Below are 23,461 nucleotides of genomic sequence, written 5' to 3' on the forward strand. Positions count from 1 at the left end.
CTGGCACTGTTATTTCCGTAATAAAATGTGACGTTACGGCCGGACCGTGTCTCCAACTCGATAGAGCACTTGCCCGCGGGACGCAAAGGTCCCGAGTTCGAGTCTCGGTAGGAAACACAGTTTAAATCGGCCAGGAAGTTTCATATCACCGCACATTCCGCTGCGTAGTTAAAAGTTCATTCTGGACTGATTAGCCGTTTATTAATTTTCAAGAAGATTAGATAAATCATCATGAAATATAATTAGGAAATCAGGCAAAGACATTCCAGTCTGAAGCTGTCAGTCAGTGACATTGTACATCTATTACGCATGAAGGTCAGCAGATAATCGGAATTATATCACATGATCCGTCACCTACGAAGAAGGGAGATTAGAGTTTAAGTCCGTCCCCTACGATTCGGTACCAACGGAAACACCGTGAAACGTCCCCTTTGAACATTTATACACGACTGTGCTTAAACTGACACACAATATTTTTAGCGCAACGCAGTCTGACTATCAGAAATCCCTACAAAAGAATGGCCCTGACTAACATTAACCTATACGTTTCGCAAATCACTTACCTCACCAAAAATCTTCATTACTCGAACTACTGCAATACAGCGAGCGCCACTATTGCCAGCTAAATAAAAGATTCAAACTACAGAAGGCACTAACTACTGATAGGGATAGTTAGCAAATGAAAGATATTAATACAGAACAAACAATGTATTTACCTTAATAGTGTTGAAAAAGCATAATATACATAGCAGTTCATAATATCCATTCTGTACTCAAAAATCCGCCATCTCATTTCCCACATCCACCACTGCTGGCGGCTCACCTCCAACTGCGCAACGCTACGCGCTGTTCACATCCAGCTGCCGCTGCCCAACACTACAATGGCAGACAACAATGCAAACTAGCCACAGACTGCACACAGCACAGTCAGTGATTTTCATATAGAGCGCTACGTAACGTTGCCAATAAGAAAACATAAACAGCCTACTTACATAAAGAAAACATAAACAGCCTACTTACAACCGTCGTTGCTCCAGTTTGCTGCTTTCGCTACCTGTGACTTGTAGCACACTGGTGTTTGCCTAGCCGTGACTGTATGGTGCGCTGTTGCAGCCGCTGACGGGAGCGCAGTATCCGTACGCTTACGGGCAGCAGATGGGCTACTGGTACCCTCAGAGCTACCCCACCACCGCCGCCACCGCCGCCGCCGCGCAGATGCAGGGCCAGTTCCTGCAGGGCATGCAGGGATACACCTACGGCCAGTTCGGATACCAACAAGGCTACATGGGGTGAGTACCGGTCACCGAGTCACCCTCACACGTCGCCTGGGCTGTTCGGTTCCTTCATTTGAGCGGTCATAGTGATCCCAGCAGGTGAAGAGGAATACAAACATATAAAAATGAGATCAACAGGAAGTGCAAAATGGCTAAGCAGGCATGGCTAGAGGACAAATGTAAGGATGTAGAGGCTTATCTCCCTAGGGGTAAGATAGATACTGCCTACAGGAAAATTAAAGAGACCTTTGGAGAAAAGAGAACCACTTGTATGAATATCAAGAGCTCATATGGAAACCCAGTTCTAACCAAAGAAGGGAAAGCAGAAAGGTGGAAGGAATATATAGAGGGTCTATACAAGGGCGATGTACTTGAGGACAATATTATGGAAATGGAAGAGGATGTAGATGAAGATGAAAGGGGGATATGATAGTGCGTGAAGAGTTTGACAGAGCACTGAAAGACCTGAGTCGAAACAAGGCCCCCGGAGTAGACAACATTCCATTAGAACTGCTGACAGCCTTGGGAGAGCCAGTCCTGACAAAACTCTACCCTCTGGTGAGGAAGATGTATGAGACAGGCGAAATACCCTCAGACTTCAATATAATAATTCCAATCCCAAAGAAAGCAGGTGTTGACAAATCTGAAAATTACCGAACTATCAGTTTAGTAAGTCACGGCTGCAAAATACTAACGCGAATTCTTTACAGACGAATGGAAAAACTAGTAGAAGCCAACCTTGGGGAAGATCAGTTTGGATTCCGTAGAAATACTGGAACACGTGAGGCAATACTGACCCTACGGCTTATCTTAGAAGCTAGATTAAGGAAAGACAAACCTACGTTTCTAGCATTTGTAGACTTAGAGAAAGCTTTTGACAATGTTGACTGGAATACTCTCTTTCAAATTTTGAAGGTGGCAGGGGTAAAATATATGGAGCGAAAGGCTATTTACAATTTGTATAGAAACCAAAGCGCAGTTATAAGAGTTGAGGGGCATGTAAGGGAAGCAGTGGTTGGGAAGGGATTGAGACAGGGTTGTAGCCTCTCCCCAATGTTATTCAATCTGTATATTGAGCATGCTGTGAAGGAAAAAAAGAAAAATTCGGAGTAGGTATTAAAATCCATGGAGAAGAAATAAAAACTTTGAGGTTCACAGATGACATTGTAATTCTGTCAGAGACAGAAAAGGATTTGGAAGAGCAGTTGAACGGAATGGATAGTGTCTTGAAGGAAGGATATAAGATGAAAATCAACAAAAGCAAAACGAGGATAATGGAATGTAGTCGAATTAAGTCGGCTAATGCTGAGGGAATTAGATTAGGAAATGAGACACTTAAAGTAGTAAAGGAGTTTTGCTATCTGGGGAGCAAAATAACTGATGATGGTCGAAGTAGAGAGGATATAAAATGTAGATTGGCAATGGCAAGGAAAGCGTTTCTGAAGAAGAGAAATTTGTTAACATCGAGTATAGATTTAAATGTCAGGAAGTCGTTTCTAAAAGTATTTGTATGGAGTGTAGCCATGTATGGAAGTGAAACATGGACGATAAATAGTTTAGATAAGAAGAGAATAGAAGCTTTCGAAATGTGGTGCTACAGAAGAATGCTGAAGATTAGATGGGTAGATCACATAACTAATGAGGAGGTGTTGAATAGGATTGGGGAGAAGAGCAGTTTGTGGCACAACTTGACTAGAAGAAGGGATTGGTAGGTAGGACATGTTCTGAGGCATCAAGGGATCACCAATTTAGTATTGGAGGGCAGCGTGGATGGTAAAAATCGTAGAGGGGGACCAAGTGATGAACACACCAAGCAGATTCAGAAGGATGTAGGTTGCAGTAGGTACTGGGAGATGAAGAAGCTTGCACAAGATAGCGTAGCATGGAGAGCTGCATCAAACCAGTCTCAGGACTGAAGACCACAACAACAACAACAACAACAACAACAGTGATCCCAGCTGCTTTACAGTTATTGAAGATATTTAAAATTCGTGTGTACAACTACCAAGAAATGTGTATTATATCTCCATACGTGTTTCATTTCACTGATGTAAAACATCGTCAGTGGTGGCAGTTCAAGTCCAATTTTCTCTGGCATTAAGAAGTTTCGTCTACTTTCATATTTTTGAGGTATACCTTTTTACTGCACATGTGTTTTTGGCTACCGTCAGGTTTGATTTTAGCAGTTCACATTTCTTGAGGCGAAACACGAGTCAATATAGCACCACTGGTGTCTTCTTTGCATACTCCTGGTTAATCATTTAACCGTGATATGTTTTTTTTTTTTTGTTTAGTGTGGGGGAGACTTGGAGTGGAAACTGCCAGGTATATATTTATTTTGTAAACTGGAGGGGATGAAGAAGAAAGGAAAAGGAAGGAACGAAGTTGCATTGGGACTGTCTGAGGAATCAGCAGCGTCGAGTGAAAACGTGTGCCGGACTGGGACTCGAGCCCGGGATTTCCTGCTTACCAGGCAGCTGCGTTAACCACTGGACCACCCAGACACAGTGCTTACCGCAAGTGCGTGGACTACCTCGGCACGCTCCCAAGCTGACTCACATTCTCACCTAACACTGCTTATCGACAGTTCCTATCCATGTCCTCGATGCTCGCTAATTTTAAATTCCTTCTGGAGGTCGAATGTCAGTGTTCACCTGCACTGAAGGTTGTCGTTTCATTGCCCATGGAGGCCATTCGGTTATACGAATGCACGGTGTCTGTTATTTTGGACATGTCCGAAAGAACAGACACCACACATTCATATAATAAATTTATTTGCTAGGAATGCTGCACAAAACTTTATTGATACACAATTGCAAAATTGTTTATCAAACACATCACTCATTTAAAAATTAAAAAAAAAATTGTGACCAGTTACGCGGAACGCTATCAAATGAACAAGAAGGCACTGCAGTTTCAGTAACGATTATACAAGGAATGATACTTAAAGAGAAAAACAATACTTTAAAAGACAACTTCAGTTAAATACACAAAAATCAAGATTTCACAGAAGGTGGTTTACTGCGTTAAAGAATTGTGTTATAAATATAACAAATAAATACAGAAAACTTAGTCACCCACGAATCTTTGAAAGGAAACATACCAGAGATACCAGACAGCCCGGTGAAGTACCATGTTGCAACAAGGTGCATGTAAAATATGTTAACTAAGCAAGGATGAACAGGAATTTTTTTCAACTCCAAGAACGTTAGGAACACTGTCACGATATATTCCTTTTCCCTTGTTACAGACAATCCAAAACTTCAATCTAGTGTACGGTCCCAACCAATAGCGTTTCACGAGCTTATATACTCTGCTAGCAACAAATCGACTGAGTTTGTGATGACCGGCCACCAAGACCCTCAAAACATCACTAATCATAAAGCCAGACAACAGCGATGGGTACTACAACAAATAACAAATAAAACACACAGTTTGACACAACCTTTAAGTCTACAATCTTAAACACTGTAAGATTACAAAAGAAAAATAAATAAATAAAATAAAAACAATCCGGACAAGTGCATGCACCTAGTTGGTTACATAAAACTGTTAGATCAATCAACTACCCAGAGAACATTGTAAGCTCCCCACAGTAAAATAATATCAATAATATTCTCTCAACAGTAAAAAAATATAAGTATATAATTCACATTCAGCGTAACCTTCCAACAGATACACTCCAAAACCTCCCAACAGTAAAATTTCGTAACCTCCCAATAATACAATGTGACTAACTTCTCATTAAAATTGTCGCTCAATTATAACCTTTCAATAATGACTGTGAATTTAAACTGGTAAATTTAGGACGTCATGGCCCTGAAAATTCATTCTGAATAAATTGAAAAATCTTACCTCAATTAGGTCGCCGGATAATGCGTATATATCTGCTCCTATAAGAAATTTTTCTGGCGCAGCTCTGTGCAATACTGCCCGATAGATTTGTCATGTATAAAAAGAAACAACTGATTTTTCCTTTCAATAATCGGGATTGGAGAAATTAGTAAATTCTTTAAATTGAAATGAATGATTGTCAAAAGTTACTTTTTATGAGAAAGATTATTATTAAGAGATTTTTTTCAAACATTTACATGGTACTTGATATAACAATACTACATATGCGCGAGGCTGCTTTTACCTTATACTACAACGGTCAGGCTCCACCATCGCTCCACCACGACCGGCCCAGCCAACACGATACACCAGACTGCTCGCTAGCAACAACTTACTCCTACTACTACTACGCAGTTCCTACTGCATACAACACTGCTCTTTGATCTGAGATTCTCTTATAGCTTAATCGCAGGCAGCACGAGAAATCAATCGAAATTACATCTGCTCGAGTGCGCTAGCAACAAATTCTTTAATCATGGACCTCGTACAACATTGGAAAGTAATATTAACTCGGTACTGAGAATGATGGTACTAGGAGAATAGGCCAACTGCAGTTTGTAATCTGCGCCCTCCTTCCTTCTTCCATCTATTGTCCACATTAAACAATGCCTAGTCCAACTAATTAATAAGCAAAGCCTTTTATGAAGATTTGAGAGGAGCGAAGATTACAATAAACTTTCAAGTTTACTTAGCTTGTCATGTTGAGATGGCTCCAGTTCTTCTTGTCTAGGGGTTTGATTCTTGAATCTGAAAACCTAACATCAGGTCCTCACGGTTGGTTTGAACTAAATATATTGGAATATTGTTGTTCTTCTCTTTTCCACTGACTCTCCCACATTTCAGTACATCATACAGTCTTTGACTTTTCACATTAACAAAGCCGAAATTACATTGTCCGCACAAAAATACGTCCGATCACATCCGAGTCAAGCTTACGACTCTCTCAATCTGCGGAAAACACAATATTCCAAAGGGTTTACAGTTTCTCTTAACAAATGAATTCCTATTAGTTTTCGTTACATTATTAATTTTGATTATTATTTCACAGATGAATCCAGAAACATAGTAAACACTATATGATTGCGTAATTAATTATAGAAATTTTAAGTGTGCAAATAATTCGTGATTTCAAATGTTTCTAAAAAAATAATTTTAACTGTACATTCAGAACTAGTGCTTATCGATTATAGAATCGAAATTAAAATATTTTATAAAGTAATTTCTTTTCATAAATTTTAGCTTGAAATATAGCATACTGTGTATAAAATTATATGAAAGTTTTCAGAAAAGCAACTGAGATAATATTAACCAGTACAAAATAAGAAAAATAATACTGGTATCGACAACTACTGTCGAGGAAAAGTATTGCTAGACGAGGAAGTCCGGTTACAAGTTTCTTCATTTGTAAACTTATCAACTCGGTATACAAGCTCGGTCGCCCACAGGTATTATTCCGGTGACAGCGTCTGTATGTGTCTGGCATGACATATCATTATAAACCAGCCTCACCAACCACCTTCGACAACACAGGGAGTGTAAAGTTCACAAATTGCTCTCCATGCAGTTTTTCTCGGTGTTACTGATTCCACATTAGTAACAGACGCAGACCAACATCGATAAGGCCAGGCAGCCTTCCTTTCTGAGAAACAATTCCAGATAACCTAGCGCAGCTTGAATATCGATAAAAACGTGGATGCAAGGCCAACATCCAGCCTCACACGTAGTCACCGCCCGAACGGTCTTGCGGTGTTGTGACCAGCCAGCAAGCACGAGGAAAACTGGTCGTACTGCCTACAGCCCCAGACCACCTTTTGGAAAAAGGCTGAGCCGCTTAAATCGCCTTCACCGCCAATGACCCCCTGGCAGGCCAGAGAAGTTGCACATCTCATTCGCAAAAATAGGGGTGTGGTTTCTGTTCAGAATCACCAACAATATCATTCCTCAAAGCATATATATCTTTCATCCTGACCCACCCAGCATATGAGAAAGAGGGAGGACGTTTAAGACCCGCTTTCGTGAGCACTTGTTCAATAAAGACACTTAGAAATCGTATAAATCAATCTCTGCAGAACAACTCAAAATCGAAAAACACACACTTCCTACTCCATCCTTGCTAAAGATGGAAACCTTGTATACGGTTGACAAGGGTTACAAATGAATCTATTACAAGAATTTGAAATAAATAAACATTCATACTTACATTCAACGGATTTCTTGAATGATTAGCTTGCCTTGCAAAATAGACACTATTCTGACTGCATAGCATCTCTTATCAAATGTGAAAATTAGACCATTCTTTTTAAATATTATAACTATGTGCCATATTTTTACAAATGTATTATATATATCTTATTATGTACCGTAGTTATATACGCTTTTATATATATATTCCTTGCTACTGACTCAACTGCTTGACATGTACTTATATATGATTTCTGCCAGTCTGTGTTTACAATAATCATGTAGATTATGTACAGTTTTGTAAATGTTATGGCATAATGTTTCTGTGAAGAAGATATTGACATCTGTTAAACCAATACTAAGTAAATAATTACTATAAAAACAGTCTTGATCACGATTTATTTAACAAGGTGACCGGTTTCGACCACTACTGTGGTCATCTTCAGACCATTGACTAGGAACCTCTTTCTGTTGGAGTGATTCTCCAACAGAAAGAGGTTCCTACTCAATGGTCTGAAGATGACCACAGTAGTGGTCGAAACCGGTCACCTTGTTAAATAAATCGTGATCAAGACTGTTTTTAATAGTAATTATTTACAAGACATTGATCACTGCTGTTCTCGTAACGCATTCAAAAGTAATTCAATACTAAGTAAGTTTCTGTAATACGCTTCTTATAGTTCACGTAAATGTACTACCAAGGTCTACTGATTTATAATAACCCTAATTATGTAGGCTTCTGAAGATGAGAAGTTGGTTTGTTGAAACCGTAAAAGCGGTGGCTCGTTATTTTCAGATTACTATTCCTTGCTGTAGGGGCTGCGACTTTTGATATTTTGCTAAACCACCAAGGTAAAACAGAGGGCACTACTTCCACCACATCAAGTGAATTTGGTGCTCATGTACTCACACTGAGCCGTGAACACTTCCCAGAGTATCAGTAGGGAATAGTTGAAAATTATTATTAGTGTTATCGGTGCCATGCGTGCAATGGTCGTGCCAGGCGCGCGATATTGTACCTTTATACTATCGTTAGTGGCGCGAGACCTGCACGACCTTATAGCAACCGTTATAGTTTACCATTATTCTGTGACACTAGGGGTGATTTTACGTAATGAAAGGGAGCATGTAAGATTCACCGACTCATTTATTAAACAGTTGAGAACAATAATACAACCAAATGGGGATGGGGGAAGAAAGATTCGAGTTCAGCAGCCTGCCCCAGCGTACGTTCATAACAAGCCACGATAGCAGGAGAAAAGGAATTGTTAGTAACGATCGCCGTATTATCAAATGGGGTCCCATTTAGTAAAGGAAGGGGTTGCAGGCATGCAACGACCACCACCATAAATCAGCCAAAAACTAAGAAAGATGCTACTGTGCGTGAATCGCTAGGTAGCCTCCCGTACTAAAGGAATAAAACCCGCAAGACGCGAAACTATTCACAATGACCCATAAGGTTCCCTCTGGGCCGCTGGGCGCGAATCTACAGTGCACGTCGGCGCTCATGCTTACCGAACTTCATCTCCTGGAAGCGGCACCTCCGGTCTCCGGCACGGTCACACTAGAACTGAACTACTACCCCTTTGTCCACCATCCACCCGCGGAAGGCGGTTGGCGCCTACCGGCGAATAATGGGCGCGCACTTGAACTGGCCAATCAGAGGACCGGAATTTCACAGGGAGGCGACCTCGCGACGTTAAAATCGAGCATAAATAGCAGTTACAAGGTTGGTTAGGCAGGTTGGGGAACTGAGAACAGAAGAAACTTTGGCCGCAACTGGATGTTCAAACGACACCACGTGCTACCCTCGCGACCGGAAAAGGGATGGGAAACGGGAAGCCATCATGGTTGCTAGGAAGACTGCTATCCTCGCCCTTAAATAAAGGAAACTTCTAGTGCCAAGCTCCTCTCACAGATCAGTGAGAGACAAGCTGTAAAAATCGTCAAATAAATCAGTCAACCCATAGAAATTATTAATATTGCCTGAATTATTATTTTACCGAATACCAGAATGCTTGGATTAGAAATATGAAATACGAGCACTGAATGGTAAATGAAGTGCACGTCTTTCAACCGGTAAAGCGAAACACAAATATCTGTGCAAGTGATGACTGAATTTTATTCTGAAATACACTCTAATACACAAAAAAATCGCCACTCCTCGAAGGAATTATCTGAATTGGACTGGAACCGGTACATGTACAAGCAAATGATTAAAATTTCAGAAGAATTGAGTGATTCATTCAAGGGAAAGAGCTTCAGAAACTGAGCAAGTCAATAATGCGTCGGGCCTTGCGCAAGCAGTTATTCGGCTTGGCATCGATTGATAGAGTTGTTTGATATCTTGCTGAGGCGTATCATGTGAAATTCTGTCCAGTTCTGTCTTCACCTTGGAATATCACTGACTGGAGTAGAATTGTCTTCAGTGATGCTTCCTGCGTCCAAATGAGCCCCAACGATCAACAAAGCCATGTCTGGAGGCGCCCCAGGTGTTGGTGGGACACTAATCCGAATGTTGCCCTCCATACGGCCTGACGACCAGGTCGGGTTGACGGAGGAGATAGAGAAGATCCAAAGAAGAGCGGCGCTTTTCGTCACAGGCTTATTTGGTAAGCGTGATAGCGTTACGGAGATGTCTAGCAAACTCAAGTAGCAGACTCTGCAAGAGAGGCGCTCTGCATCGCGGTGTAGCTTGCTGTCCAGGTTTCGAGAGGGTGAGTTTCTGGATGAGGTATCGAATATATTGCTTCCCGCTACTTATATCTCCCGAGGAGATCACGAATTATAATCAGAGAGATTCGAGGGCGCACGGAGGCTTTCCGGCAGTCGTTCTTCCCGCGAACCATACCCGACTGGAACAGGAAAGGGAGGTAATGACAGTGGCACGTAAAGTGCCCTCTGCCACACACCGTTGGGTGGCTTGCGGAGTACAAATGCAGATGTAGTGACGAAAAGGGGTGCCATTTCTTTTTGTAGCAGGACCCTTTTGGCTGTCATGTGCGGCACCCTTAGAGCACAACAATACGTAGGCGATATTCGACGCCCTGTTTTGTTGCTCTACGTGGCGAGCCATCCTGCACCTAAATTTCAGCAAGATAATGTCTGTCCGCACAGGGCGATAGTTTCCGCTGCTTGTCTACGTGTTTGCCAAGGATAACTTCGGCCAGCAAGGTCACCGAATCTCTCCTGAATTGAGATCGTCTGGAGTACTGTGAGCGGGACCCTCCAACCAGGTTGGGATTTTGACGTGTAATGCACCAGTTGGACGGTATTTGGCATGAAGCCTCTCAGGAGGACATCCAGCGACTCTATAAATCAATGCCAAGCTGAATAACTGCTTGCATAATAGCCAGACGTGGACCAACACGTTATTGGCTTGCTCAATTTGTGAAACTCTTTCTCTTGAATAATCATCCAATTTTTCTGACATTGTAATCATTTGTTTGTCTGTAGATTTACGTCATATCTACCGATTTCTGTTCCATTTGGATAATTTCTTTGCAGTGCTTCTTTTTTTTCTTAGGGTTTATTTACTACAGTTGATGGAAAAATACACTACTGGCCATTAAAATTGCTACACCAAGAAGAAATGCAGACGGTAAACGAGTATTCATTGGACAAATATATTATACTAGAACTAACATGTGATTACATTTTCACGCAATTTGGGTGCATAGATCCTGAGAAATCAGCACCCAGAACAACCACCTCTGGCCGTAATAACGGCCTTGATGCGCCTGGGCATGGAGTCAAACAGAGCTTGGATGGCGTGTACGTGCAGCTTCACACGATACTACCGTTCATCAAGAGCAGGGACTAGCGTATTGTGACGAGCCAGTTGCTCGGCCACCATTGACCAGAAAGATCTGGAGAATGTGCTGGCCAGGGCAGCAGTCGAACATTTTCTGTATCCAGAAAGGCCCGTACAGGACCTGCAACCTGCGGTCGTACATTATCCTGCTGAAATGTAGGGTTTCGAAGGGATCAAATCAAGGGTAGAGCCACGGATCGTAACACATCTGAAATGTAACGTCCACTGCTCAAAGTGGCGCCAATGCGAACAAGAGGTGACCGAGACGTGTAGCCAAAGGCACCCCATACCATCACGCCGGGTGATACGCCAGTATGACGATGACGAATACACGCTTCCAATGTGCGTTCACCGCGATGTCGTCAAACACGGATGTGACCATCATGATGCTGTAAACAGAACCTGGATTCATCCGAAAAAATGACGTTTTGCCATTCGTGCACCCAGGTTCGTCGTGGAGTACATCATCGCAGGCGATCCTGTCTGTGATGCAGCGTCAAGGGTAACTGGAGCCATGGTCTCCGATCTGATAGTCCATGCTGCTGCAAACGTCGTCGAACTGTTTGTTGTCTTGCGAACGTCCCCATCTGTTGACTCAGGGATCGATACGTGGTTGCACGATCCGTTACAGCCATGCGGATAAGATGCCTGTCATCTCGACTGCTAGTGATACGAGGCCGTTTGGATCCAGCATTTACCCTCCTGAACCCACAGATTCCATATTCTGCTAACATTCATTGGATCTCGACCAACGCGAGCAGGAATGTCGCGATACGATAAACCGCAATCGCGATAGGCTACAATCCGACCATTATCAAAGCGGTAACGTGATGGTACGCATTTCTCCTCCTTACACGAGGCATCACAACAACGTTTCACCTGGCAACGCCGGTCAACTCCTATTTGTGTATGAGAAATCGGTTGGAAATTTTACTCATGTCAGCACGTTGTAAGTGTCGCCACCGGCGCCAACCTTGTGTGAATGCTCTGAAAAGCTAATCATTTGCATATCACAGCATCTTCTTCCTGTCGGTTAAATTTCGCGTCTGTAGCACGTCATCTTTGTGGTGTAGCAGTTTTAATGGCCAGTAGTGTAGTATCAATGAATTAAATAAAAAATGGCAATTTTAGAGTCTCACCCACACCCATGGTAAAATTTCAGTGGTGCCTGTGGGCCTCGCAAAGCTATCAGAAACAAAAGATGCTTAAGCTAGGAAAATCCATCCACAGACCGTAATGGTAAGCCGAAAGTGAGGTGACTCTTTCCTGGTTCCTACTAAATCCAAATTTTTCTCATTCGCAGGACTTTTCAAACGTATCTCACATTTATATTTATATTTACGTGGCTCAGGGGTATGTAAAATTTCCTGTAATACATGTCCAGCATATTGGGCAGACAGGCAGAGCTTTCAACCTAAGATTCAAAGAACATGTTTTAGGCAAAAAAGACACTATTGTGCACAATTCAACATTTGCAGAACATATTTTCATAACAGGGCATAACCCCAAAGAATTAAACGAAGTGATAGTTCTGCATAGAGAAAAGAAAGGGAGAAAACTTGATGTTTTGGAAGAATTTGAAATTTTCAGGCACACACCAAGTAAAGATGACATGTTGAATGAACAAGTGCAGTTGAAAAATAGAAATTTCTTTAATGGTTTTAAACCAGTGCTCTCAGTTTTATGATACTTATAATCCAGGTTTTCGCCTCACGCTCATATCTAACACACCAGATGACCCCTGAGTCCTAGTTATGCAAGATTTCTTTTCAAATGTTGTGTCATATAATGAACTGATGTTCATCATTACGTATGTAATTCCAGTCGTGTTTAACTCCGGTTCTATCTGTGCTACGTAAAACGTAGCGAACTTAGTACTACTTTATCCCGTTTGAAGGTCATTTATAAATGTTACTCAATAATTTGTAAAATTAGTTTTCGTTAAAAACTATATTGACTATACGTATGATTTACTTCAGAAAATGTGTAATATACAAAATTGTTTTGCTCACGTTACTCGTGGCCCGCTTGTGGCGCGCCCTACATTACATTTACTTGGCAGCGTGACTAGTTGCCACACAGTCAGTCTCCTCACACCACACCGGTGTTACTTATGTTTTAATGTTTGACTTTTTGAAGAACATTATGTCTTATATTTTAATGTATGACTTGAGCAACTCAGCTCTTAAATCACTGTACATCTTTGACGATATGTTATTCGTGTAAGTACTATTTGTTTTACACTCGTTTACATTAATGTAAACTATTATTAGATAAGATATTTAATCTGACACACTCATGATTGTCTGTCTAATATTTTTCTGCTTCCTGTGTATTTTATTAGCATCATCAATGCTGTGTTTTATGTTTTAAGCTCCAGAATATTCTGCCATTTTACCTTTAAGTCACCGGTTTTATCGCCAACTGTTATTATTTTTTCTTCATCTTTTTAAACCAAATTCTGTAGGCTGAAGAGCGGCGTAATAAGCTGCTGCCAGCCCACACCCTTTAGGGGGAATCGAAACTCAAGAAAGGAAAAAAAAACTCACTCATGATGCCCTCTCTCCCTCCATTTATCCCTCCTATCAACTCTGATCCTCACCCCGCCCCCTCCTTTCCTCCGTCCTTTCCCTGGGCTCCCTCTTTCCCCCCTTCCATCCTATGTTTTCTCCCTTCCTAACCTCTCCCTACCTCCCTTCCCCCCAGTCCTTTTGTATTCCCCTCCTCTGCCTTCCCCACTCCGTCGCATCTGCCCATCACCCCCCCCCCCCACCCCCTTACGGGTTCTCATCCTCCATTGGCTCCTTTCCTCCCTCTCCCCCTTCGCTTTTCCTCCCCTTCCCCCCTTTTTTTTATTTTCCCATCATCTGTCCAGGTTTCTCAGCATCTGCTCTCGGCTGTGGTATGTCATATTTGCCAATCTTTTAGTGCAGTGTTCCAGGGAATTTTCAGTGTTGTTTCGTCTTTCCAAGTGTTGTGAACAGAAACCGTGCTGTCGCTGGGTGTGAATTTTATGTCTTTTGCGAACAGAAACCAGAATGTCGCCGTGTTTTTTAATTGTCTGTCTAATATTTTACCTGTCTGTTTCGTATGTATTTTATTAGCCTCATCATCCAATTGTTCTATTTTTTTAAGTTCCACGGTTTTTTCGCAATGTTACCGTTTAAGTCTCCGATTTTATCGCCTGTTTTTATTATACACTCCTGGAAATGGAAAAAAGAACACATTGACACCGGTGTGTCAGACCCACCATACTTGCTCCGGACACTGCGAGAGGGCTGTACAAGCAATGATCACACGCACGGCACAGCGGACACACCAGGAACCGCGGTGTTGGCCGTCGAATGGCGATAGCTGCGCAGCATTTGTGCACCGCCGCCGTCAGTGTCAGCCAGTTTGCCGTGGCATACTGAGCTCCATCGCAGTCTTTAACACTGGTAGCATGCCGCGACAGCGTGGACGTGAACCGTATGTGCAGTTGACGGACTTTGAGCGAGGGCGTATAGTGGGCATGCGGGAGGCCGGGTGGACGTACCGCCGAATTGCTCAACACGTGGGGCGTGAAGTCTCCACAGTACATCGATGTTGTCGCCAGTGGTCGGCGGAAGGTGCACGTGCCCGTCGACCTGGGACCGGACCGCAGCGACGCACGGATGCACGCCAAGACCGTAGGATCCTACGCAGTGCCGTAGGGGATCGCACCGCCACTTCCCAGCAAATTAGGGACACTGTTGCTCCTGGGGTATCGGCGAGGACCATTCGCAACCGTCTCCATGAAGCTGGGCTACGGTCCCGCACACCGTTAGGCCGTCTTCCGCTCACGCCCCAACATCGTGCAGCCCGCCTCCAGTGGTGTCGCGACAGGCGTGAATGGAGGGACGAATGGAGACGTGTCGTCTTCAGCGATGAGAGTCGCTTCTGCCTTGGTGCCAATGATGGTCGTATGCGTGTTTGGCGCCGTGCAGGCGAGCGCCACAATCAGGACTGCATACGACCGAGGCACACAGGGCCAACACCCGGCATTATGGTGTGGGGAGCGATCTCCTACACTGGCCGTACACCACTGGTGATCGTCGAGGGGACACTGAATAGTGCACGGTACATCCAAACCGTCATCGAACCCATCGTTCTACCATTCCTAGACCGGCAAGGGGACTTGCTGCTCCAACAGGACAATGCACGTCCGCATGTATCCCGTGCCACCCAACGTGCTCTAGAAGGTGTAAGTCAACTACCCTGGCCAGCAAGATCTCCGGATCTGTCCCCCATTGAGCATGTTTGGGACTGGATAAAGCGTCGTCTCACGCGGTCTGCACGTCCAGCACGAACGCTGGTCCAACTGAGGCGCCAGGTGGAAATGGCATGGCAAGCCGTTCCACAGGACTACATCCAGCATCTCTACGATCGTCTCCATGGGAGAATAGCAGCCTGCATTGCTGCGAAAGGTGGATATACACTGTACTAGTGCCGACATTGTGCATGCTCTGTTGCCTGTGTCTATGTGCCTGTGGTTCTGTCAGTGTGATCATGTGATGTATCTGACCCCAGGAATGTGTCAATAAAGTTTCCCCTTCCTGGGACAATGAATTCACGGTGTTCTTATTTCAATTTCCAGGAGTGTATATTATCTTCACCTTTTTAAAACAAAGTCTGCAGGATGAAGAGCGGCATACTAAGCTGCTGCCAGCCCGCCACCTTCGGGAGGAATCAAAATTCAATAAAGCAAAAAAATACTCATTTTAGATAATTACCTTACCTTCTGATGAAGTCAGCCTTAGAGGTGACGAAACCTGGTCAAGGTATACAGAAAATCTATGCAACTGGCTGGCAGATTTTTACACATTTTTCAAAAAACCATTTATACACTACTGGCCATTAAAATTGGTACACCACGAAGATGATGTGCTACAGACGCGAAATTTAACCGACAGGAAGAAGATGCTGTGATATGCAAATGATTAGCTTTTCAGAGCATTCACACAAGGTTGGCGCCGGTGCCGACACCTACAACGAGCTGACATGAGGAAAGTTTCCAACCGATTTCTCATACACAAACAGCAGTTGACCGGCGTTGCCTGGTGAAACGTTGTTGTGATGCCTCGTGTAAGGAGGAGAAATGCGTACGTACCATCACGTTTCCGATTTTGGTAAAGGTCGGATTGTAGCCTATCGCGATTGCCGTTTATCGTATCGCGACATTGCTGCTCGCGTTGGTCAGGATCCAATGACTGTTAGCAGAATATGGAATCGGTGGGCTCAGGAGGGTAATACGGAACGCCGTGCTGGCTCCCAATGGCCTCGCATCACTAGCAGTCGAGATGACAGGCATCTTATCCGCATGGTTGTAACAGATCGTGCAGCCACGTCTCGATCCCTGAGTCAACAGATGGGGACGTTTACAAGACAACAAACATCTGCACGAACAGTTCGACGACGCTTCCAGCAGCATGGACTATCAGCTCGGAGACCATGGCTCCGGTTACCCTTGACGCTGCATCACAGACAGAAGCGCCTGCGATGGTGTACTCAACGACGAACCTGGTGCACGAATGGCAAAACGTCATTTTTTTGGATGAATGCAGTTTCTGTTTACAGCATCATGATGGTAGCATCCATGTTTGGCGACATCGCGATGAACGCACATTGGAAGCGTGTATTCGTCATCGCCATACTGGCGTATCACCCGGCGTGATGGTATGGGGTGCCATTGGTTACACATCTCGGTCACCTCTTGTTTGCGTTGATGACACTTTGAACAGTGGACGTTACATTTCAGTTGTGTTACGACCCGCGACTCTACCCTCCATTCGATCCCTGTGAAACCCTACATTTCAGCAGGATAATGCACGACGGCATGTTACAGGTCCTGTACAGGCCTTTCTGGATACTGAAAATGTTCGACTGCTGCCCTGGCCAGCACATTCTCCAGATCTCTCACCAATTGAAAACGTCTGGTCAATGGTGGCCGAGCAACTGGCTCGTCACAATACGCCAGTCACTACTCTTGATGAACTGTGGTATAGTGTTGAAGCTGCATGGGCAGCTGTACCTGTACACGCCATCCAAGCTCTGTTTGACTCAATGCCCAGGTGTATCAAGGCCGTTATTACTGCCAGAGGTGGTTGTTCTGGGTACTGATTTCTCAGGATCTAAGCACCCAAATTGCGTGAAAACGTAATCACATGTCATTTCTAGTATAATATATTTGTCCAATGAATCTGCATTTCTTCTTGGTGTAGCTCTTTTAATGGCCAGTAGTGTATCTGTGCATTCCACGGCGCCTTCCCCAGCCAGCAGGTTCAGAATTGGTTGCAAGGAGTCTGCCGTTGTGCCAGACTCCGGACTCGGCCAGTAGGTGCCTACAGTTGTGCTCTGGACGCGGGTACCACCCTGACGGTGGACGTGCATCGGCCAGCGGAGAGCAGAGTGTTCGAGCAGTGTGGTGCGTGTTGCAGGATGGGCATGCAGCTGCCTGCCGCCTGGCAGGGCATGCCGGGCCAGCCGCAGATCCCGGCGGCGGCGCAGCAGATGGCGGCGGCGGCTCAGGGCGCGGCCATGCAGCAGCCGGCCGGCATGATGGCCTACCCCATGCAGCAGTTCCAGGTACGACCAGGCCCAGCCCGCCTGCATGACCCCGGCTGCCTGCCGCCACCCGGCCCTTCAGCGTTCGCGACGGCTTCCCCACTCCTCCCCCCACCCGACTCCCTATACGACACCGCGGAAGCACCTGCAGGGACGAACATGGTCCTTTCTCCAGTGGTCTGACATACATGGCACCTGATCAAAAGTATCTGGACATTTATTTGTGGACACGGATCATCCTTCGCCTTTATGAAGACTTGATCTTTGCTGGGACCCTACCAGTTCTTCCTGAAGAGCAGGGCCCAGAGCACGTGATCAAGGTGGACGCTAGGCTCTCGAGCAAAGTCTACATCCTATCCTGTCCCTAAGATGAAATGAAATGTGCATGTGGCTAGAGCCTGCCGTGGGGTAGACCGGTCGCCTTGTGAAAGTCTTTTTAGTTGAGGCCACTTCGGCGTGTTGCTTGTCGATGACAATGAAATGATGAATAAGACAACACACAGCCAGTCCCCAGGTGGAGAAAATCTCCAACCCAGCTGGCAGTCGAACCCTCGTATTCTGTTGCACTGATCGCTCAACTATGGAGATGGACGTACCAAAGATGTTCCACTTGGTTCACACTGAGACTCTGGGCAGGCCGCTCTAGTTCAGGAATATTATGGTCTACAAACCATTGTCTCACAGATGCTGCCTTACGATAATGTGCGTCCTCATACTGGGACAATCATACTATCGTAACACTTCCTCTACCGTAAGCACTAGACAATACTGTAAAATGTGTCCATATCCTTCTGCATTAAGCATTTTCATAATCCCAACCATGGAAACCATGGAAAAAAGCCCCATACTCCTCGGTACACCACATGATGGCTAGTAACGTTCCCCAGGCATTGGCCAAATCCAAAATCTTCTATCGCATTGCCGCAGTTTATAGTGTGATCCATCACTTCAGATCACTCGTTTCCAATCCAGTGGTGTCCCTCTTTGTATGACCTCAGACGTCACAAAGAACTGACTAGAGAAATGCGTGGCCTCTGAGAAACTGCTCAGCCACTGTATCCCTTCTTTTTAGCTCCCTACACACAGTCATCGTACTGTAACGCTTTGGAACTCACGACTGAGTCCTTCCGCTGATTTCATACGATATTTTATAACCACCCTCATCAATGCCTTATGACCCTCTCCATCTTGATCTTGGTGTAGCTGTAGTTGTTTCTTCGCTTTTACACCGTACAGACGTATCATCAACAGTGGGCTTGAGGAACTTTAGATGAGATGAAATGTCCCTGATGATGATGATGATGATGATGGAGACAACACACAGCCAGTCCCCAGGTGGAGAAAATCGCCAACCCAGCTGGCAGTCCCCCATCGCATTCTGCTGCACTGATCGCTCAACTGTGGAGATGGACGTACCAAAGATATTCCATTAGGTTCACACTGAGACTCTGGGCAGGCCACTCCAGCTCAGGAATATTACGGTCTACAGACCATTGTCTCACAGATGCTACCTTACGACGATGTGCGTTTTCATACTGGGACAATCATACTATCGTAACACTTCCTCTACTGTAAGCACTAAACAATACTGTAAAATGTGTCCATATCCTTCTGCATTAAGCATTTTCATAATCCCAACCATGGAAACCATGGAAAAAAGCCCCATACTCCTCGGTAAACCACATGATGGCTAGTAACGTTCCCCACGCATTGGACAAACCCAAACTCTTCTGTCGCATTGCCACAGTTTATAGTGTGATCCATCACTTCAGATCACTCGTTTCCAGTCCAGTGGTGTCTCGCTTTGTGTGGCCTCAAATGTCATTAAGCACTGACTAAATAAATACGTGACTTCTGAGAAACTGCTCAACCACTGTATCCCATCATTTTAGCTCCCTACGCACAGTCATCGTACTGTAGCGCTTTGGAACTCACGACTGAGTCCTTCCGCTGATTTCATACGATATTTTATAACCACCCTCATCAATGCCTTATGACCCTCTCCATCTTGATCTTGGTGTAGCTGTAGTTGTTTCTTCGCTTTTACACCGTACAGACATACCATCAACAGTGGGCTTGAGGAGCTTTAGATGAGATGAAATGTCCCTAGTGACATCCAATGGGTATCTGACGTTTGACGTAACTCAAATGGCTCAAATGGCTCTGAGCACCATGGGACTTAACTTCTGAGGTCATCAGTCCCCTAGAACTTAGAACTACTTAAACCTAACTAACCTAAGTACATCACACACATCCATGCCCGAGGCAGGATTCGAACCTGCGACCGTAGCGGTCGCGCGGTTCCAGACTGTGGCGACTAGAACCGCCGGCCGGCCTTTGACGTAACTGACGTCTCCTTAGCTACCCATTCTGTTTTATTAATATACTGATAACTGGTCGCTGGAGAAAAAAAAAACTGTCACTTGATGTTCGGCAATTCAACGTTATTCACGCGTTTCGAGTAAACTCATCCTCAGAATATCAAAAGAAGGGGATCCGTACAGACGGTATGGCGTCGTGTACAAATAACAAATTGTAAACTGCATAACGCCATACGGTGTGTATGAAGCCCCTTACTTTCTTTAATACTATGCAGATGAGTTTCTTCGAAACACGTAAATAACGCTGAGCTGCTGAACATGAAGTGTCAGATTGCTGCCTCGGGATTACGGTGTAATGGGTTCGATTCCTGCCTGGGTCGGGCATTTTCTCTGCCCGGAGATTGTGTATTCGTGTTGTCATCATCATTCGGCAAAGTGGCGAGACTGGACAGTAACGAGATTTGGAATTCATGTGGGCGCTGATTACCACGCAGTTGAGCTCCCCACAAACCAAATATTATCATCATCATCACCATACTGTGACCAATTCCACATTACGTAGTAATGTCCAGATATTTTTGGTGACATAGTGTATAACTCCAACTCAGGTGGCGCGTGGTTAAAAGTCTGGACGCACAATCAAGAAAAGTGGGTTTCAAATCCCTGATCGTCCACCAGTATCTGGATTAATGTCCGTAGTTTTCCTAAAGTGCTTAAAGAGAGTAATGGGGTGGTTCCCTTAAAAAGCACACTGCAGACTCCCTTCCGAAATTTTCCCTTAATGACCTCATCAACGATGGGGCTTTAACTCCAGACACCCCTCCTTCAATTTTTGTTGCCATACATACATCTGAAACTCCTCGCCTCGCGGTATTTCAGTTGATATGGTATAAGCCACTTCTTTTATCGAAAACTGTCTGAACGCCGCTGTAATCCGAGTCATATGAGCACTGAATGGTGGCCTTATGAACAATATATTATTTCTTATAGCGGAAACGTTTCAAACATATATGATATGTTGGGCCAACAGTACTCTAATAATGTCCGAGTCCCGGTATGTGGGCGGATAAGGGAAGTCTTCCTCATATTCATGGTACATGTAGAAGATGGGGGTGATTTTTCGGAGGGTGGGAGGGGGGGGGATGTTTGAACCAAGACCATCTTTCGGAGACCTGTTCCACAATTAAGTCGTTGTGAGTATAGGACCATCTGAAAATGGTATGACTGCCAAAACCGTTGCAGAATCATCACCAAGTCGGTGGCTGTTTCTATAGTTACACTAATAATCTACATACAGAAGCAGTCTAAGGTTGAGTTGTGGCATGGGTTTTAACAAGCACACAATTCAAGATACGAATGAAAAAGTGACTGGGCACTTCACTGAAGCTGCAGTGTTTCTCTTCATGGATTCATTTAATTCATATGGGATTCATAAAGTAGTATGAGCCACCAATTAATTATCCAGAGTCTTCCTAGGAAACGATGGATATAAATCCTGAAGGGTGCTCGGTTAACTGGATGATACATTATTCCTCTCAATGAAAACTTTCCTGTTTCTGATTTTCATGTGTAAGGTACTCATTTTGTTTTCAACTGTATTTCGGTGGTTCGATCGCACTGAATCCGGCAATTGATGAGGCGAAGAGTGACCTGTTAATTCGCCCTCACACTCGACAAAACAACTGTACCCGTTTCAATCTGTGTGCGTTTGAGCTCTATCACCATTATACACACAGCAGTTGCTGGAAATACGTCCTCCTCCATTAAAAGAGTATGGTCACGTATTGTGCACTCACAGAGGTTAAATTGCCTTGCAAGGGGCCTCCCGGCCAAAGACGCCAACGCTCACAGAGGTTAAAAGAAATATTTCCTTTCAGGGGGGCTAGTTTTCCACAAGAAAGCGAAAAGACGCGCTAACACACGCACGCACGCACGCACGCACGCACACACACACACACACACACACACACACACACACACACACACACAATCTCGCGCTTGCTTGCGGAGTAGGAGCGAAAAAGAGAGTGGAATAGAAATTCTAGAATCCCGAAAGAAACATAAGCTCTGGAAGCGTATTTCCGTTGGTTGGGAAAACTTACATCGGAGTTACTTCCTACGCGAATCACGCAGCCTTCAAATACCTGATATCACTTTTTGAGCGTAATCTCCTGCTTTGCATCTCAAACGACATTAGCTCTTCAATTCTGCAGTTTTTTTCAAACGTCTTACAGCATTTACACCTCAGCTGAACTTTCTTTCGAATGTGTAATCCATTGAACCAAAATTTTCCTCCTAATACTCTGAATTGCTAACATCCTTCTTATCTTTATTTTCGTCCTGCAGTGACTGCCGCCCCACTATATACATTCCTTCCATACAAAGTCAGACCATCCCATCTATCCGAACCTAATTTTTTATAATGGCCGAAGCAGCGCTTAAGATCAAAAGGCGTACAACGCCGTACTTTTTTTATATATTTACTGCCTCTATAGAGGACAGTCCAATGAAATGTTGCCGTCGATAATTATATTGTTGACTTGTCCGTGGTATTTCAGAGCTTGCTGAATGAGCAGTTTGTTTCACACATTAAGCATGAGGAAACCCTGAGAAAGATTTGCTTACTGTTGTCAGATTAGTTTGGTAGGCGCTTCGTAATGACCTTCTCTCAACTGGGTTGTTTACCGCGACTTCTCCAAAGACTTCCAGATGTTGCAGCTTTTGCACGTTATACAATCTCTCCGTAGTGTATGTTGAGCGTATGCACGCAGTGGTGCTTCATTGCAGCAGCCGGAGCGTCCTAAAATGTAAACATACATCCGAGGCGATTAAAAAGTTTGCACGGACGTCCGCCCGACAAATTCCCTTAGGGATGCTAGTCAAGACTTCTTCAGCTGATTGGGTATCATTAAAAACGTAGAGGTTTTACGATGGTTTCAAGACAGTCACACTTTTGAGAGTAATGTGACACGAAACATTTCTGAAGAAACCTTGTCATTTCACTGCAACTGAAGCATAAAACACTGCAACTGAAGCAGCAAAAGGAGATATGGTTCAAAATAATCTGATGTACGTTCTAAGTATGTTTCAATGTATCAGATGTTTAACTTTTTGGCACTGCCGTACTTTCGAAGTCTTTGATGACATCAAAATAGAAGGAAAGGAAGCAGTGGATTCTATTACGAAGCTTCCTGATATAATAAATGTATATCTCCCTGCATTATATTAGTATGCAACGGAAATGAATGTAATTCTTTTGTCTTTTGTCATGTATGTAAGTCTCTTTGACTCTTAACTAGCAAAATCTGCAAGTCTGTTAAATCCAGCCTGAAAGAATTTGTAGTGTCAACAGCGTCAACTTTACTAGTAACAGATGCACAACATAATATGATTAA

General features: G+C 44.1%; 1 protein-coding gene across 1 annotated transcript in view; it reads left to right on the forward strand.

Moving 5' to 3' along the window:
- Positions 1-23,461, forward strand: part of LOC126187963 (cytotoxic granule associated RNA binding protein TIA1) — a 1,542,843-nt gene that overhangs the window by 1,513,600 nt on the left and 5,782 nt on the right. The window contains exons 7-8 of the mRNA XM_049929345.1: positions 1,114-1,289; positions 17,619-17,766. Coding sequence (XP_049785302.1) covers positions 1,114-1,289; positions 17,619-17,766 — 324 coding nt within the window. The remainder of the gene's footprint in view (positions 1-1,113; positions 1,290-17,618; positions 17,767-23,461) is intronic.

This window comes from Schistocerca cancellata, chromosome 5, assembly GCF_023864275.1.
Source record: "Schistocerca cancellata isolate TAMUIC-IGC-003103 chromosome 5, iqSchCanc2.1, whole genome shotgun sequence".
Classification (NCBI taxonomy): Eukaryota; Metazoa; Arthropoda; class Insecta; order Orthoptera; family Acrididae; genus Schistocerca; species Schistocerca cancellata.